Genomic DNA, 18,057 nt, shown 5'->3' with positions numbered 1-18,057 from the left:
ACATACACGTGTACGTGTACGTGTACGTGTACGCAGTGCATATACATATACTAAATACATAGAGGAGTACGTATTTGTATGTGGTGTGGGTGTTTGTGTTTGTCATGCAGCTTTCAGTTGCGCATTGGGCGCCGACTGGTCGTTGGCTGTTGTTGACTTGTGTTGCCTGAGCTGGATTGGACTGGACTGGGAGGAGAAGGGCGGGAGAGGGAGGCGAGGGGAAGAGATGTTGGTTTTGTTCATGTTTGCATCCGCTGCTGCAGTGGCTTTGTGCAAATTCGCGTGTCCTGTTGCCGCATAATCGAAAAAACGTCAACAGGGCCGCCGCCAACAATCTGCAACAGTCATGAAATATTATGAGGCGGCATGCAAGCGGCGAACGTCAGCGGCTGCCCATCTGCGGTTTCGCAGCACGAGCACATAATAACGCAGAGGGGGCCAAGCGGACATAGACAACGCGAGGACACCTCGCGGCAGGGAGAGAGGGGTGTCGGGGGTCAGGAAGTGTGCGACGCATGCAACAAACGCGTGAAAACGCAAACGAAAACGCAGGAAAAAGGCGCAAACGGTTGCAGTCGGCATCCCGCACCTGGCCGCCCACCCCCCACCCCTCCCTCACCCACACACACACACACACACACACACACACACACACACAAACACACACACCCACAACATCCACAACACACAAAACACACGCGTCCACAACCTTGCATGTTACATTTTTTGCCACAGCATTCCTCGGTGTCCATTATCCCGCTTCTTGTTTTTTTTTGTTTTTTGGTTTTTTGGCTGTGCTGTGTTTGATGTTGTTTTTGTTGTTGTTGGTATTGTCAGAGGGCCAGCCTGTGACTCTGTGGCTCTCCTGAGTATGTGTGTGTGTGTGTGCACGAGTGGGCGTGTCCGCATGTGTGTGGGTGTGTGTGTATGCTCCACCGAGATCAAGCGTTAAAATTACATTGTTGGCATACGCTGGTCGACTTTTTTGCACCATTTTGTGCCGCCGTTCGTGTTATTGTGGCGCCTTTATTTTTTTCCCCAGCTGTGTCCTGTGAATGGCTGGCTGGCTGGCTGGCTGGCTGGCTGACTGCTTCAGTTGCTGTGCTTGGTCAGTTGCTGCCACTTTAAAATGCTTGCCAGTCAGCCTTTTGTCAGTACTTTGTGCTTCTTCTTTTTTGTATTTCCTTTCCACACCCTATTATCGAAGGGTGTCCTGGGATCGTCATTTGGAATGCATGACAAATATTAATGACTAGTCGAGTTGCAGGACTTGCTTGCAAATCTTGTAGTCACTAATTCTGCTCTATGTTTTTAATATAAAAAAAGGGGAAACTCCGCTTTATGCCACTCTAATCGATATGAATAATAAATAATTTGAGTATTCACTATGCATATAAAAAACATGAAAACATTATTTCTGAATGTCCAAGTAGGTAAAGGGTATTTAAGAATCGGAAGCTGGCAACTCTGCCGTTTGGGATTTTTTGTATATTGCTATGTCTTCCTCCTTGCTCTTTTTTTGGGCTGTCCGCGGAATGTGGGCGGGTGGTTGCACGTAAAAAAAAGGACAGAAAAAACAATGGCAACGAAGTGCATGCAGCATGGCTGCGGGCTGGAGCGGTGGGTGGCGGGTGGCGGGTGGCGGAGAAGAACAAGCAACGAGCAGCGTTGATTGTTGCAATTTCTCGTTAAATTGAATTCACTCGTTCAGTGTGAGCCGCGAGCTGTAAGCTGCACTGCTTATTTATGACAACAACTACAACAACAATGACAACTACAACAGCGACAACAGCAACAACAGCAATAATAGCAGCAGCGCAGCAATGGTCATGACAATGACAATGACAATGAATGGCAACATTATGAAATTGCTGGTTCGGTTTTCAAATTACACAAAACACATGGCAACAGCTCGTTGTCGGTTTACGAGAGTCGATCCAGGGGCTTTTATTCCCGATTACGTGTGCGGTAAAAAAGTGGTGGACGAGCGAAGGCCGGGGTAGGGCGGGAAGTACTTTGTAAATGGCAGCAAATGGCTAGCAAGTTTAACAAGCCAAGTAACGTCCTGCAATCTGTGCACCGGACAATGCTCAATGGCCCATATTGACAATGTGATGATGCGCTCCACCAAGAGCTGATGGGCACCCATCTCGGTCTGACCATTCGAGTCCTTGTATAGTCCTAGTATAGTATGCCTTGGCATGCATTTGGGCGAAATAAAATACTGCACAACCAATGTGGTGCTCATAAAAAGCTTACATTGGAAGCATTGCTGTGCAGGAAGCTCCCTCGGTGGACAATCGAGAGCTCGTAAAGTGCCAATAAAATAGTTAACTGCTCCTCTTAATTTGATGAATTAGGAACAGCTCTTGAGCGAGAGAGTCCACACGGCTTCTATGCACTGCAATATCCTGTATGGTAAGATAAAAACAGCTTTTTTCGAGTTACGCGTAGATTAAACAATTCGCTATAGAAATTAATAAACAGTACTTCCAAATTAGCGGGACAATATGGACAAAAACGAGGCTCCATTTGTAGTCAATGACTAAAAGCCTTGAAACAATTTATAGAAGGATGACTGTAGTATAAAATATTTAAATTTTAAAAAAAACTGAAGTGAATCGAAGCAATAATTATAGAGACATATTTGTAAGTCAGTTAATTTACAGAAAAACAATTTGTGAAATTAGGAAATCAGGAAATATACATTCTTTTCTGTGTGTAAGGTTATAATGTAAAGCAATTGAAAACAATTGATGGCACAACCTAAACATATTTGGCCATAACACGGAAGTTTGATATTCTTGTTGTGCCACGCCTCCTAAACAGCCTTCTTTGAGCACAACAACTCCATTTATCCACCAATTGCACTGTCTCTTAAAGTCCAGATACTTCCGACCTTTTTATCCTAATTTAGCTAGAACCAACAAGAAAATAAAAGGAAGAACAATAAGTTCTGCAAGTGTTTAGAAAGGCATAAAACTTCCTCTAATAAATCCTTCAAACGGTTATATTTATATATTCAATTATTTCTTTCATAGACGAACAAATCTTTCGATGTACAAAACCGAAAAAATCAATAGAATAGAGATATTAAAATAAATAAAAGAAATAAGAAATAAAAGTGTCTCAATAATTACAAAAATCTTTAATAACGAATCCGACTCTTTGGGGGGATTTATTTGCCAAACGGCCAGCTATGCCCCGGTTCAGAGCAAAAAAGAAATAAAGGTGAAAAAATAGCAATAAAAGATAAAAATAAGTACTATGATTAGATTAAAAGAAAACATATTAATATTAAAATACTTAAATAATAAAAGATAAAAGCTAAGAACTAACAAACTTACATAATAAAAGTTAAGATATAATTAAAAGCCAAAGGTGGAGAATCGCTGACCCATTGGGGAAAGGTTTATTAGCCAGTCCGGCAAGCTATGCCCCTATCATGATTCTGCCGGAGGTAGCTTAAAATAGGAGATTCTAGTGGGAGAGCTCACTTGAGATTAAATAGTATTATAATAAGAGCGTGATGGTGAATTGATAAGACACACAATAAATGTAAATCGCCGGTAAAACACATTCATCACTGACTTTCTTTGCACAAGGATGGCTTTGAAGTGCATTATTATGAGTAGATTGGGCTTAGAAAAAGATGTTAGTGCTTGCAATGCCGTCTAGAGTTGCGTTTCCTTAGCTGCTTACAAGCCCACAACTTCATTTATTCAGCTAAGGAGACATTGAGGTGGATGCAACACAATAGAAACTTCAAATGTCAAGTCCTTGCGCCAACCCTTGTGCAGCTTAGAATTTGGAATTCAGTCGCATCTAATTACCTGCATGATATATGTATGTGTGGAGGGGCTTGATATTTTCATCATTTGGCATACGAATAAATGGCTTAAATATGTGTGCTTAAGCCTATTGCAGCAGCTAACAAAGCCGTAAGTAAGCGGCAGCAACAAATTCAAAATGGCTACAATGAATGGCAGGCTGGCAGGCAACTAAATGCAAATTCAAAATTATACGCCATTTAAATGAAATTTGCATTTGTTGCCATTAATTGAGTTCACAACAACTATATGTATAATACATGCTCGCACATACACGCATATGCGAGCACACTCGTGCGAGTGTGTGTATATACTTGTATCTATCTGTCTATATATGGGTTTGTGTGCGCGTTCATGCTGCTAATGTGCGTCGAATGAAAGGAGCTGCAATTTGCTGAAATGAGCATTTGAAGCCTTTTCATTGAGCCAACAAAAGCAACAACAGCAACAGCAACGGCAGGCGGCAAACAAATAAAACCAAAAGGAAGCGCCACACGACGACTTAGACATGCTTATATAAGATTTAAGATACAACTACAACAGCAACACCTCTACACAATAAGTGGATGAGGGGGGCTGTGTGATTGTGTGTGTACGAGTATGTGCGCGTCATTAGGAAAATTGCGAAAAATTGTTTAAGTGTAAATCCCGACCATTCCAATTACTTAACACAAATGTTCAAGTAGCTAAGTCGAATGTTGGCCCAAGGACCTGGGAGCGGCAAATAAATAAGGTGCAACACATATTGTGTGTAAGGCGATAAAGCGAGTGTGTGTGCGTGCGTGTGTGTGTGTGTGCGTGTGTGTGTGTGCGTGAGTCAGTGGGTATTGCAGGTAACTTAAATGCCAACAAAATCGTTATTGTCTGACGTTATCCTTATCATTGTTATACTTAAGTTAACAGCAGCTTAAACAAATACCCGACCACCCACCTACCCAGACACTAACAGGCGCTGTAATCAAACACACACCCACTTATGTGCGCGTGTATATACATACATACATACTTGTCCATACATACATGTGTACACATAGGTGGCACATTGCGTTTTATAGCATCAATTTGAATGCTGTGTGAGAGAAGTACAATGGGACGAAATGAACTAATATTTGCTAATTTGCATTGTTTGCAGCTGACTCAAGATAGGATAAGTGCTCCTCCGCATACAGAACTACTACGAATGGCAACTCATATAGCATACGAGAAAAACAAACGATTCACGATTTCTGGACATGCATTAGTTTCTGCTACTTAAAAGTTATTAAACGATATCCAAGCACTCCCTAAAGCTTCATGAGATTAAAATCGCTTTTCCTTACAATTTTCAATATTCAAATTCTTAAATATTTAAGCTTATGGTATTTCTGTTTCAACTTTCGACTTTGGTTCGACTGCTTGCAAATACTTTAGAAGTTTAGAGGAAAGCAGTTTTTCCTTTTTAAGCTTTAAGCCTTTAAAGCCAAAACGTTTGTTTTTGTGAAGACTATTAACACGTGTATGAGATGAAATAACTAAATAAAATAAAAGTTTGTACTGTATTGTTCTTAATAATCGAATGTAAAATTCCAATTATGTGTTCTACTTGTATTTGGTTTTAAAAATATTCCTCCAGCTGGTCTGCATTTGTTTGAATTAAGCGACAGCTTTAATGGCCTGCCTGGTCCACTGTGTAACAACGTTTCATGCCTCTTGTATGTTTGTAAACAGAACGTTGCACTCATTTAGTTTTGTCCTTCCCCTTCCACTACCCTGCCCCTCATCGTCACCACATCAAATGCCGGCGGCAGCACTTGGCTCGGCTTTTAGCCACGCTCCGCTCATTTTGTGGCAGGCGCAAATCCCCATAATCAGAAAGCTTTTGCACTTTATTTGTGTTAGTTTCAATTATATAAACAACAGAGGCAGCGGTGGCAAGAAGAACCAATTACAGCTTGATTTAGCACACGCACACAAATGCAAACAAAGCGCTCACACACCAGCAAACACACAATCAGACACAAACAAACACACAGACACACACACACACATACACAAACAGGCGTATTATTGTATATACATATACGAGTATGTGTATACACGTATGTATATTGAAGTTACGCATTAGCCACAGCGTCTGAGAAGCTGGAGCAGTTGAAGACCCAGAAGAAGAAGACGAAGAAGAAGTATCAGAAGCACAGCAGCAGCTTCATGACGAACTTATTGAGATTCATTGAGCAGATTGTAAAACTTCACTTCAGTGGCTGCTGGGCTGCTGAGCTGCTGAGCTGCTGGGCTGGCTGAATGAATAGGCGTGGACATGGGAGCGACTTGAACGCAGGCAGACAATGCTTAAAGTGGTAAACACACACACACACACACACACACACACACACACACACACACACACACACATACATGCATATATCCATATACATGTGTATATAAATGCTTAAATTATGTAGCAAGTACACACAGACAAACACTAGCACCCATATGTGTATGTGTATGTGTATGGCTTTGTGAGTGCGTTTTGTTTACTTTGCATAAAAGCTCAGGCATTGAAAACTAAAATACTGCACAATACATTGAGACTTTGTATTGCAAAGCATTAGCCGCCTTTTCACTTCAATTTTCTTCACACACACACACACACACATACACACACATTGAGAGAAACAAACAAACAACCATGTACACAAATGTGTCTTTTCATTGTATGTGTGTGTGTGTGTTTGTGTGTGACACATTTCTGCCTAATATATGTAGTTAGATTGATAAAAACTGCCTTCAGCTGCCCCGAAAGCCACTTGGCTTAAAACATTTCCAAATAAACTTAAGCATAATTACACAACAAAAACAACAATCAAGTTGTTGAACTTGTCACATCGTATTGCCAGAGATTAGATATAATAATATTTGAATGAAATGTTGCATAAAGTGTTTTATAATAATGCATATAAGGTCTTTGGCAGAATTTCATATTTAAGAGATTATTGGTACATTTCTTCCTTTCCAAACTGTTGTATAGAGACAAGTTAATACCTCCTTTAATAGCACTAATACGATTTGCTTTGTAGCCGCGGTTTTCAAAAAGAAGAACGGAAAATTAAACCTCCTCCTCGTGCAATTCGTAGAAAACATAAAATAATTCGCAGAATTCTACTTTAAAATATATTTGAATGATCATAAACTTATAAATGTTATTAGAGCATCTGTACAAATATTTAAATATTGTTTTTTGGTTTATAATTGTAGTTGCAAAGTCTTTTTTTTTTTTTGTTTTATTCTTTTTACTATTTGAAAGTTTTTGCTTTTCATTTACCTGAAAAAGAACGAGAAGAAAAGAGAGCAGGCAATTGGAATTTCCTACAAACGTACACGATATAGTTCATTAAATGTAATGTGGATGGAAAAATTTGTAATTAAGACATGCTCGCTGCACTATCTGCAAGATAGGTCCACTTGAATAAAAACGATTATTTTACATTCTAATATTTATCATTTATTTTCAAAAATTTCACACATATATACGGTTTTTTTTTTCTGTAAATGCGACGAATGGCAGACTAACAATGGGAACAATTTCTGTAAGCTAGTTCTTGTATATGTTACAAATAAATATGCAGAAATAGAAATAATTAATAAATAACTAATTCAGGAAATATGTGCGACTCGTTGAGGCAAGATATGCCTCGTTACGCTGCATGTATTATCAGGGAATTTCCCAGAAAGAGACACTTCTGATGAGTGGAGAGAAAGTGCTGTTAGGCTGCAGAATAAGATCATAGCAGTTATGGAGCACCCCCTTAACGATTTCTAGTGCTTTTTTCACAATGGAAAATGGCCCCGAGTATCTTTAAGCTGCCAGCCTAAAAGTATGCCACATATTTTTTCATGTGCTCGTACTGCCTTATACCCTCGCTAACACAGAGTATGCCTGGTGTACATATGTATATGTATATATAGTATGTATGTGTCGATATGTATGTACATACATATATACATACATGCATATTTATGGATGAAGACCAAAATATTAGTGCGTGTGTCTGAGTGTGTTTGTGTGTGAGCTTAAGGTGTTGCCAAAAATGCATTCAAATAAGCAGCTAGCTAGTTAAGCAACAGCCACAAATCACTTGCCATATACAAACACATACATGGTTGCACTTATGTGCGTGTATGCATGTATGTGTGAAGTACGAGTGTATCTGTATTTGCATTGCCATTTGAGAGCATGTTGGTCTGCGCCTAGCCAGATTATATAGTATGTATGTATGTACGAGTATATGTTCTTATGCATTTTGAATGCCAGAAAATGACGGGCGATGGAGAGGCAACTGCATGACAAATGCGCCGCTTCATCAGCGGGAACGCTGAGCAAGCGGTGGCAGCATAGCAGAGAGGGGGGCGAGGCGGAATATACCAGGTGAGGCCGGAAATAGGACGCGCCTGTTTTTTTCCTCAGGTTTTTAGCTGCCACTGCTGCAATCAGCAAGCGAATCAGTGCCAAATGCAGCTCGTTAGGCAAACACACACACACACATGCACAGGCGTGCAGTGATTCATGTTTATGGACGCATGGATATGTGTGTGTGTCCCTTTCCAACTTCGCGTTTTGCCACAATTCGGCGTTGGGCTCCGAAAAAAATAAATGCTTGAACGCACTAGTTGGCAAACATGCAAGGCCTGCCTCGTCCCTCCTCCACACCCCACTCTTATCTGTGCACATTTGTAAAAGGATTTGCGAGATCTTCAAATGGTAATAAAAATAAAACTTTTATCTTAAACAGACAATTTTAAAAATGCTTTTACTTAGATACAAATTAACATCTAATATCCTAAGATTGAACAGTTAATAAAATATAGACTTATAGCTGCAAAGCAATAATTACACATGTACATATGTGTATGTGTGTATATAAATGAAATAAATAAATGATTATATATACGATTTAGATAAAGTCCCTTTAAATAGCATGGGCCCATTAAATACGTCCCTCTCGATGGGCCTGCCTTACAAAATACTTCCTTAATTGGGTTAATTCCTTTAATAGTTCTAGTGGCTGACGACTGTTATTCGCCCTTAAAAAAGAAAACAATATAAACCATATTATTTATATTATTTATTTATTTATTTTCAACTTTTATTTGTTGCCCAATCACACAACAAAAAAGACTGGACCAAGCTTACTAATTATCAGCGACGCCATCGATCCTTATTTAGGAGCTATGGAGCTAATTTTGTTAATTAGTGTTGTCTGCCACAGCGATTATCTCTTTTGTTCTCCTGTTGTTGGATCTGCAATGTAGAATGTCTGTGAAAAAAAAGACAAAGGCCTACCTGACAACTGACAGTACGATTATTCATTCAGTTTTATTTATTTTTTAATTGTTGGAAGAACATGAAACATTGGCTTTAGTTCTCCCCAACTCTTTTCAATAAATCGGGTTTTGATTCACACAACAATTGTGCAAGATGAACGTTTTTGTTGAGCCAAAAATGTTTGCTAAACAAAGTAATAATTCTAAAATATTAATAAATTAAAGTGAAGACTGACTTTTGTAGTGATGGTCGAAACATCTTTATTTATTTTTTTGCACTATTTTGTATTTATTATTATCTATTTTTTAATATAAGTGTATTGCTCTTTAAATTAAATTTGCTTTTTATTGGGTTTTTTTAGTCTGAGGCCATTACACTGCTTAACCCCCAGCATAGATTTGCTCCTCAGCCTAGACAAATAAAATCGATATTGTTTGTTGAATTACTTATATTTCTTCAGCAGCTCTTTTTCAATTCATCCGAATCTCCATTAATCTTCATAATTTAATGCAAACTTCAAGATTTGCTCATTAAGACACTCCATAGCCCTATGTGGAGGAATTCTTTTTTCTCTCACCTAATCGACCATCTAAGCTGTCATTAGCTTGGCACTTTTTCTCCAAAACAATTTAAACCAACACCAACGACTCTCATGTACCTTCCCATGTTCCCCTTCCCTATTCCCCATATATTTTATTCGCCATGTTAACATGCCGTCTGCATATGTTTACCCAAAGAAATTTTCAAAATATACTTGAAAGAGGGAACATTTTGCTAATGGCATTTAAAACATGAAGGACACGCACACACGCACACACACGTGACGCTGCCAGCTGCATGCAAGTTTGACATATATTTTAGCATATTGTGTGTCATTTGGTGTGTAAAAACGTGTGTCCATATACACACATACATACGTGAATCCATATGCATGCATACAGTCGAAATCGCCTACAATGACATATCTTATTGCTTATTGTAATTGAGATTGTATTTGCTGTACAATTTAGTCCTTGTTATTGTTAGTTCGAAACCAAAAATGAGGTGATGATGACGTTTTATACTTTGAAAAATCTGATCAAGCTGATGAGTAGAATGAGACCGATAAGGGGAGAGAACAGTTTATAATATACATATCTGTTTGACTGATATTGATATATAAAGTACACTCTTATTTATTTCGATTTATACATTCGAAGCCATGTCATTCAAAAATAATGGACTGTTTTCAGTATTCATTTGAAGAACTTTGTTTCTAAGTACACATCAGTCCTTTAAAAAATATATCTGAATATAATATTATCATTGTATAATATTTTGAATTAATTTTCCCTTGGCTGTCGTTATATGCGATTTGGACTGTATATACGGATATATACATATGTATGTGCCTGTGATGTTAAAAGGGGCGCCGCCAGCTTCCGCTCGCTGATTTTGTTCCCATTACTTGCCAATTTGGTTGTTTGTTGTGAATGAATGCCGATGTCGTCATCGTCATCGTCCTTGCCGCTGTCGCTGTCGCTGCCAGCTGTCGCAACTGTATTTGCTTTGTGTGTGCAAACATACACACAAAACGTCAGACACAAACACACACGCACAGACACGCACACATGTTCAGTCGGTTGCTTGCACGTTCATTCGAACATAAGTGATGATCGCACGACCAAATGATTTGTCGCCAGTTGCCATAATATAATGTAATCACCTTCATAGACTTCAAACTTATAAAACTCTAACTCGGGAGTAACTAAGATAAGCTATAGACGCCCTATTCCCCGTCCATTCGAAAAATGTGAATACTAAAAGCCTGATGGGAACCTTTCTCTTGCTATACTTGTACAAGTACTCCAGCAGTAGAATTAGATTTATTCGAATGAGCTTACCTAGAACCACAGCCACATATGATTCTCTGTATCCAATGCTCAACAACAGCACACCCACTATTCCATAAATATGTCAGAGCCTGCACTGCTTTTTGTGGAACTCAGTAGGCTGGGCGTAGTATTCACTCACACTAGTTTGAGGACTTTTTGTAGATCTAGTAGGTCTGAGCAGTTCCTGTCACATCGGTTCAGAGAGCAAAACGTCATCTTTGATTTAAACTCATTAGTCTCCGGGCGATTGGTGAAGCAACATCGAAAATCAAATTAAAATCAATTTAAATTTGTCAAGTGCTTTCTAGTTTGGTGAATTGTGACTGGTGGTTCCAGTTCAAGCGAACTTCTGTGAACTATTCGGTAAGTTCTCCTTTCATTTCATTCAAATTGTTCAAGTGGTGGCTAATTTGCAATTTTGCAGCAACAACGTTTTGGGGTTGCCAGAAGTATCTGACTGACAGTGTAAGGGATTGATGAAGTGGAATCCTTATTGCGTTGCAATGCCCAAAAATCCGAATCCGCAGTGGGTGCCCCCGCCACGACGGGAGCCATTTTATCCGCCTATAAGAGGTGTTGTACGGCCAAGGGTTGTGCCACCAGCGAACCGGCCCGGTCGTAGGACGAACTTGCTGGAGGAGATGATGGATGTCCTGCAAGATATTTGGGATAATCCCAATTCCACGTACTTCCAAAAACCGATTGATGCCTTTGCCATGGGGATACCGGACTACCATTTAGTAGTTCTCTTCCCCATGGATCTTTGCACAATAAGGAAGCGATTGGTGAATAACTACTATTGGCAGGCAGATGAGGTGGTGGAAGACTTTGAACTAATGTTCAAGAATTGTATGTTGTACCATCCAGAGGGCTCGCCACCGTATGTGGCAGCAAATGAGCTGAGACACGATTTCTACGCTAGACTAGCCTTAGTCGATAAGAGCAGCGAGGTGGAACTGAAGCCCGGTGATGAAAAGAAGAAGCGCAAGTCCGCGGCGCCGGAACACTCGAGTCCGCCCGTCAAACGGGCATTGTACGAGGTGCCAACAAACAAGAGTGCCGAGCACAACGCAAATAGCGGCGACAATTATGTTTTGGATCGATTGCATTGCGGCCATCTGCTCAAAACATTACGCAGTGAAAAGTATTCCAGATATACTTGGCCCTTTGACAAAGAGTACTTGACTGTTTCCAGTAATCCGAACTACAATGCCAGAAAGAGGGACATACTGGATTGGGCAGCTGTGGAAAGAAACCTTCTGAGCGATCGCTTCAAAGGCATTTCAGAATTCGTGGCGACAATGTGGAAAATGTTTGAGAACGCTCTAGAATGTTTCCAGCTTGACCCAATTCATACCTATTCCGTGAAGGTGACTCGCGAAATATTTGAGTCCCTCTTGCCGCGCTATCGAAAGCAGATTGTCGATGCAAAGATGACCAACGGCGAATATGTCCCCCCTAACAATGCTATCACATTTGAAACCCACACTACGAGCAGCTCCCAGGACCCACTCTTTTATCTGTGCGAAGGCCCGTCGATAATGGAATCCGGTACTCAAGAGCAGACTATGCAGTCACCGAACAGTTCGTCGGAATACAGTACCACTGAGTGCAGTGGTGGCTCCATTAGTAGTATGAGCATCGAATCAGACAACGATTCGTCCTATTGTGATAATGAAGTCTACGGTTGTGAAGCTAATGAACTCAAACACCCAATAACAGCACCTCGGGATGAGGACTCCATCCTAGATATGCATATGTGATGAGTTCTGCACCGATGTCCTCTGATCAATACAATCTGGATGCGAGTTAAGAAAAAATACACAGCACATGCGATATACGGAAAACATTTCCATCACATTTCCGTTTTGAAATCGAAAATCCGACGATTCGGATGGGAGAGTAAAATAGAAATGATAAAATGCAGGGACTCAAATGGTTTTCAAAATGAATAAACACTTAAATACACCTAAGCAAGAATGGAATGCTAGAATCGAATTTTTGTAATGCAGTTTTTCTTAAATAAAACTCATTAAGTGAATAATAGAGTCGTAAAGTTACATTTATATTAATATTCCGGCATTATAGAGTAGTAGAATACAGACATGAACTTAACTAATATGTACACCCCTTTCCCTTTGGCTACAGAGTATAAGAAATACTTGTCAAATTGGTTTTTGATAAGCAGGCGCTAGTTAATTAAAAGTCGTCCGCTACTCGGGCTATCTATCCTGATTATGGATAAATGCGAGTATATCATTTACACAACTTGTAGCCTATCTTTAATTCTAAGTGAATGGAGCTCCCATTCTGCATATACATATAACCATATATAAAATATAATTCATTTACAATTTACAATTTTATATTAGTCTTTAGAGAAGCTGAAGAACTAGTTCATTTTTCTTTATCCCCTTCTCTGTGCAATTAAGCAGGTCGTGTCATTCATTCGTAGCTGCAGACAGCTTGCCACAGAAATCCTTAAAAGCGGGTCGCGCTCACGCTGAAAATGTGGCAGCCTTCTGGCCACAGCCAGAAGCCACGAGGACCACAAACTGCGGCCGGCTATTAAATCAGTTTATTACAGCATTAACATCGTCATCATAATGAACTGGAAAATGATGCAATTGTGCGAAATGAAAAGCCAGCAGTTTAGTTTATTTTTATATATTTCATTCTGAAGCTTTGGTTGTTTGTACAAATTTATTTAATTTTTGTGCGGCTGCCATTGCATTGAGACCTCAAAGACAGAGCCAGACAAATTAAAAAAAAAAATTCACATTTAGTTGCATTGTTCTGCTTTTTGATAATCAGCGGCAAAACCTTCGCAAAAAAAACTCGCTCTGACATTTCTCATTTTTGGAAATTAGTTTGTTTTCTGGGTAATTGCAAAGAAGAAATAAAAGGAATACATTGGAGTTGATATATGTATGTACTATATGTGTAGGTATATTGATTTATAACTATTTACATGCATTACAATTAGGGGTTCTATATTTTGAATAGCATAAATGTTACGCTTAAATGCTAAAGAATATCTTTGTAGTGTTGCGCTTACGCTTTGCCACACATCTGCTGAATAATAGTAAATGGTTCCAGCTGTCGGGCATAAAATTTAAATTATTAAATATACATATACATGGTGTGTGCTTTTGTTCACATTTATATTCGTATCCTTCTCTCATTATTGATGGCTTGCGATATATGCTATATACACAGAGACAAATACGACGACACTTACCTACATTAATGTGTAAATATTAATATTAATAATAATATAAAAAAAATACAAAAATTACGAGAACTAACTTTAAACAATTTGCATACAAATATAATATCAAGTAATTCCATTTCGCATTTGTGTGTATAGGTATAGTGTACTAGAACTAGCTATAACTTTAAATAATCACAATGAAATATTGCTAAAAATTCTTCGTTGCACCAACAACAACAACAACAACACACTGGAGCAGCAACAGTTGCCTGTCCTGCCCTACAATCGTTAAGTTACGCGTACACTGATATAAATAAAACTATGGTATTTAAAAAAAAAATCAATTAAAATTAGTTCAACAACTTAAAAATGCAGCACATAGTATAACAACAAAAAAATTATTGGAAAGGATTGCAAAAAAAAAAAAAAAACAAAAAAATTGGTGTGATAGAAAAAGTAGTAGTTGGGTTTACTTTAAATACTAAACTGTAATTGTTATTCGTATTTACACATGCACCTCGAGAAGAGCTTAAAAGCAATTAAAAATTGTGGAGAAAGCTGAAGGATGTGCAAGTGAGGGCTACAGCTTATCGCCTATGCAACTTATCAAACAAACGAACTTCAACACAAAATTGAAACGGATTTGACAAAAGGGACAAAGGACATAGGCATAGGAGAGGCAACAATCTGCGATGCGCTCCAACAACGCTCTGCGGCAAAAACAGCGAGAGCGTGCGAGCAGCCAGAGGACAAGAAGTTAGGGAGTTGAGAGGGGTATGCCGAAGGAGTTGGGGATAGGGGGCGAGCCTTTAAGCTGCATTTGCATGATTGGTAACATTCTAGGTCCTATTGGTTTAAACTATCAATTATTAAATACTACCATTATTATATTGTTGTTAGCGACTTTGTGATTCTTGCGTCGATGCTGTCGATGTCGACTGAAAATTGCTGATGAAACGCAACAGCAATGAACGGTCCTCACCGTTTTTGTCAACGACACGATCGATGCGCCAGCCTATGGGCATCCACCAGAAGGGCGTGTAATTGTCGTTGTTCTCATTGCTGCTACTTGTCGCTGTGGTTGTTGTTGTTGTTGTTGTTGCTGCTTCTGTTGTTGTTGTTGTTGGTGCTGCTGTTGCTGTTGCTGTTGCTTTTGTTGGTATTTTGGGTTCATCAACTAAACTATTTATGCTAATTATATTAATATTTTTATCGCTACGATTTCCATTACTATTAATTAAATGCGCTGCTACAGCTGTTGTTGCTGCTGTTGTTGCAGCTGTTGTTGCTGCTGTTGTTGCTGCTGTTGTTGCTGCTGTTGTTGCTGCTGTTGTTGCTGCTGGTGCGGAGCCATCATCAGCAACACGTGCTGTTGTTTCTGTGGATGCTGCTGCATTGTTAACGGCACTCGATTCAGCAATTGTAGTAGCAATTGTTGTTGTTGCTATCGCTGTTTCCGCCACACCGAAACCTAAAATTGGCATTATTTTGGACCAAATTGTTGGCAATGTTGCAGCCTCGCCAACTGTTGTCGTTGCAATTGCATCGTCAGCTGCTGTTGCAGTAACTTCATCGCTTGCTGTTGTTGTTGTTGTTGACGCTTTCGTCAAAACATCAGTTATTGAGTTATCGACTGTGGCAGTGGCTGTTGTTGTTGTTGTTGTTGTTTCACTGCTTGAGGCCTGTTGCTGCTGCTGCTGTTGCTGCTGGGACAAGCGCCTTTTGCCCTTTACCAGCTCGTTTATTATGCGCAATTCTTGTTCGAAATTATTTTCACTTGCTCTCTTGTCGCCAACTCCAGCGCTGCCGTCCTCGTCCCCCTTGCCGGCAATAGTGTTCATCATTAAATTGTCACTGGCTGTCATATCGCTTTTGTTATTGTTGTTGTTGTTGTTGTTGCTGCTGCTGTTGTCTGTGCTGGTGTCGCTCGCATCCATATCTTTGAGCTGTGCGTCGCCAAAATGTTGATAATAAAACCGGTCATCATCTTTATCACCATTACCATCACCTTCACCAGCACCAGCACCATCATCATGATCGTCATGATCGTCATCATGATCATCAAAATCAGACTCATCATTGTGGCTGGCGTCGGTGCTCAACTGAACCGGTTCCACTTTCGATTTTTTCAAGACAACGCCATTTCCACGTTCATCGCCTGGTTGTTCTTCACCTTCACCTTCTTCTTCTGCTGCTTCGTCTTCTTTCCCTTTGGCCTGTTGCCGTTGCGGATGTTGTGCCTCCAGCTGCATTGTGGGTGTGGTCAACGCACTTGTTGTTTCTGTGGCTGTTTCTGTTGCTGTCGTTGTTGTTGTTGCTGCTGCTGTTGTTGTTGTGGTTGTCGTCGCTAATGAGGATGCACTGCTCCTTTCTGTTGCTATTGCTGTCGCCGTTGTTGCTGTTATTGTTGCTGTTGTTGCTGTTGTTGCTGCCGAGCTAGCAATGCTGCTCATGTTTCTGTGCAATGCTACAGTCTGAGGTGTTTGGGACTCCATATTGCTGGCCTCCAGCTTCACAATGCCAGCACCTGGCACTGTTGTGGGAGCATCATCATCGACGCCATCGTCATCGTCATCATCACCGTTATGGCTGGCATCGTCGCCTTCGCTGTACGCATACTCCTCGCTTGAAACAGCCATTGGCGCAATGTCGGTGCTGGCGACCTGCTCCTCCTCCCCCTTCCTCTCAGCCTCGAGCTTCACCTCTTTGGCACCATCAATGTCCGCACTCAGGAGCGGGGAGAGGCGGCGATGGCTGAACGACGGCTGCACATCGGCACTGGTCGGATAGGCTGGCAGAAAGGCGTCGGCCTTGAGCAGTTGTGCGAAATCCGCTTCACGCTGAGTGCTCGTGACCAGCTGGACGGCCTCCCCGTCATCGTTGCGATTGGCGTTGATTCCCTGGAGGCTTGGCGGTTCAAGGCTGACACCCACGCCCGTGGCAGCCGCATCCGGCCTCAGGCCTGCGGGCAACACGATCGCATCGATGCTGCCAAATGGAAATGGCGACGAGGCTGAAGCAATGCTGTCGCTGCTGCTGCTGCTGCTACTATTCGGCATAGCAATTGTGTTTGTAGTTGTTGTTGTTGTTGTTGCAGTCATTGAATTGCTGGACGCTGCCTGCAGATCCGCGACAATGGCGCTCTTCCTCCTCCCCCCATCCAGCTGCAAAGTGGCACTTGTTGGTGTTGCCACCGAAATAGTGGGTGTCGTGGCAGTGGCGCCTCTTGTGGTTGTGGTACTAGTTGTTGCTGTTGTGGTTGTTGTTGCAGCGGTAGCGGCTGTTGTGGATGTGGCATTGGACTGGCCGGATTGTGTGGAGTTCAGCGAGGGCGGCTCCAACACCGTGGGTTCCATTGGCTCCGCATCACCAGCGCCCGTTAGCAATTTCTTTTCAAATATATTAAACTTTAGTGGCGCATCCTCGCTAGGCAGCGCCTGATCCTCAGTGCTGGGGGTTGGCTGCTTACCCATTTGCATGGACGGCGCGGGCGCCTGTTCAATAGCATCCCCCTCATCGTCGCCATAGTCGCCGTAGTCGAAGCCGCCAGTGGTACCCGGTCCGCCACCCAGATCACCGCCCAGCAACTCCATCAGCTCCTGCTGCAGTATGTCCGTGGGATCGATGTTGATCTGCGGTATGCAGCGCTCATTATAAAGCTTATGACCGGGCGGACAGTGGCGGAAGGGTAGTGTGAATATCGACTTGGCCGTCACCTTTTTCTCCGACGTCTTCTGCTCCAGTGGCAGGCGTAGCCATTCGTCCCACGCCAAACGCTGTGCATTGCCCTCAATGGGGCGCGAGGTGATGGGCAGGGCCTGGCTGGGCCAGCAACAG

General features: G+C 41.2%; 2 protein-coding genes across 2 annotated transcripts; one reads left to right on the top strand and one right to left on the bottom strand.

Annotated features, from left to right (window-relative positions):
- Positions 1-11,303: 11,303 nt before the first annotated feature.
- LOC115628942 (bromodomain-containing factor 1-like) lies at positions 11,304-12,769 on the top strand. The gene is made up of 2 exons (XM_030525215.1): positions 11,304-11,369; positions 11,431-12,769. The coding sequence occupies exon 2, from the start codon at positions 11,483-11,485 to the stop codon at positions 12,767-12,769; it is 1,287 nt and encodes a 428-aa protein (XP_030381075.1). The 5' UTR covers positions 11,304-11,369; positions 11,431-11,482.
- Positions 12,770-13,657: 888 nt separating this feature from the next.
- Positions 13,658-18,047, bottom strand: LOC115628941 (protein folded gastrulation; the record flags this gene model as incomplete). The annotated part of the gene is made up of 1 exon (XM_030525214.1): positions 13,658-18,047. A coding segment is annotated over one exon (2,931 nt), but the record flags the coding sequence as incomplete, so codon positions are not given.
- Between the last annotated feature and the right edge of the window lie 10 nt (positions 18,048-18,057).

Source organism: Scaptodrosophila lebanonensis, unplaced genomic scaffold (genome assembly GCF_003285725.1).
Source record: "Scaptodrosophila lebanonensis strain 11010-0011.00,11010-0021.00 unplaced genomic scaffold, SlebRS2 tig00000129-arrow-arrow-pilon, whole genome shotgun sequence".
NCBI classification, from domain to species: Eukaryota; Metazoa; Arthropoda; class Insecta; order Diptera; family Drosophilidae; genus Scaptodrosophila; species Scaptodrosophila lebanonensis.
The sequence above is the reverse complement of the archived record's forward strand: the minus strand, read 5'-3'. Positions and strand labels throughout refer to the sequence as shown.

Excerpts from the sequence above, each read along its gene's own strand:
- LOC115628942 (XM_030525215.1), top strand. The coding sequence starts at position 11,483 with ATGAAGTGGAATCCTTATTGCGTTGCAATGCCCAAAAATCCGAATCCG.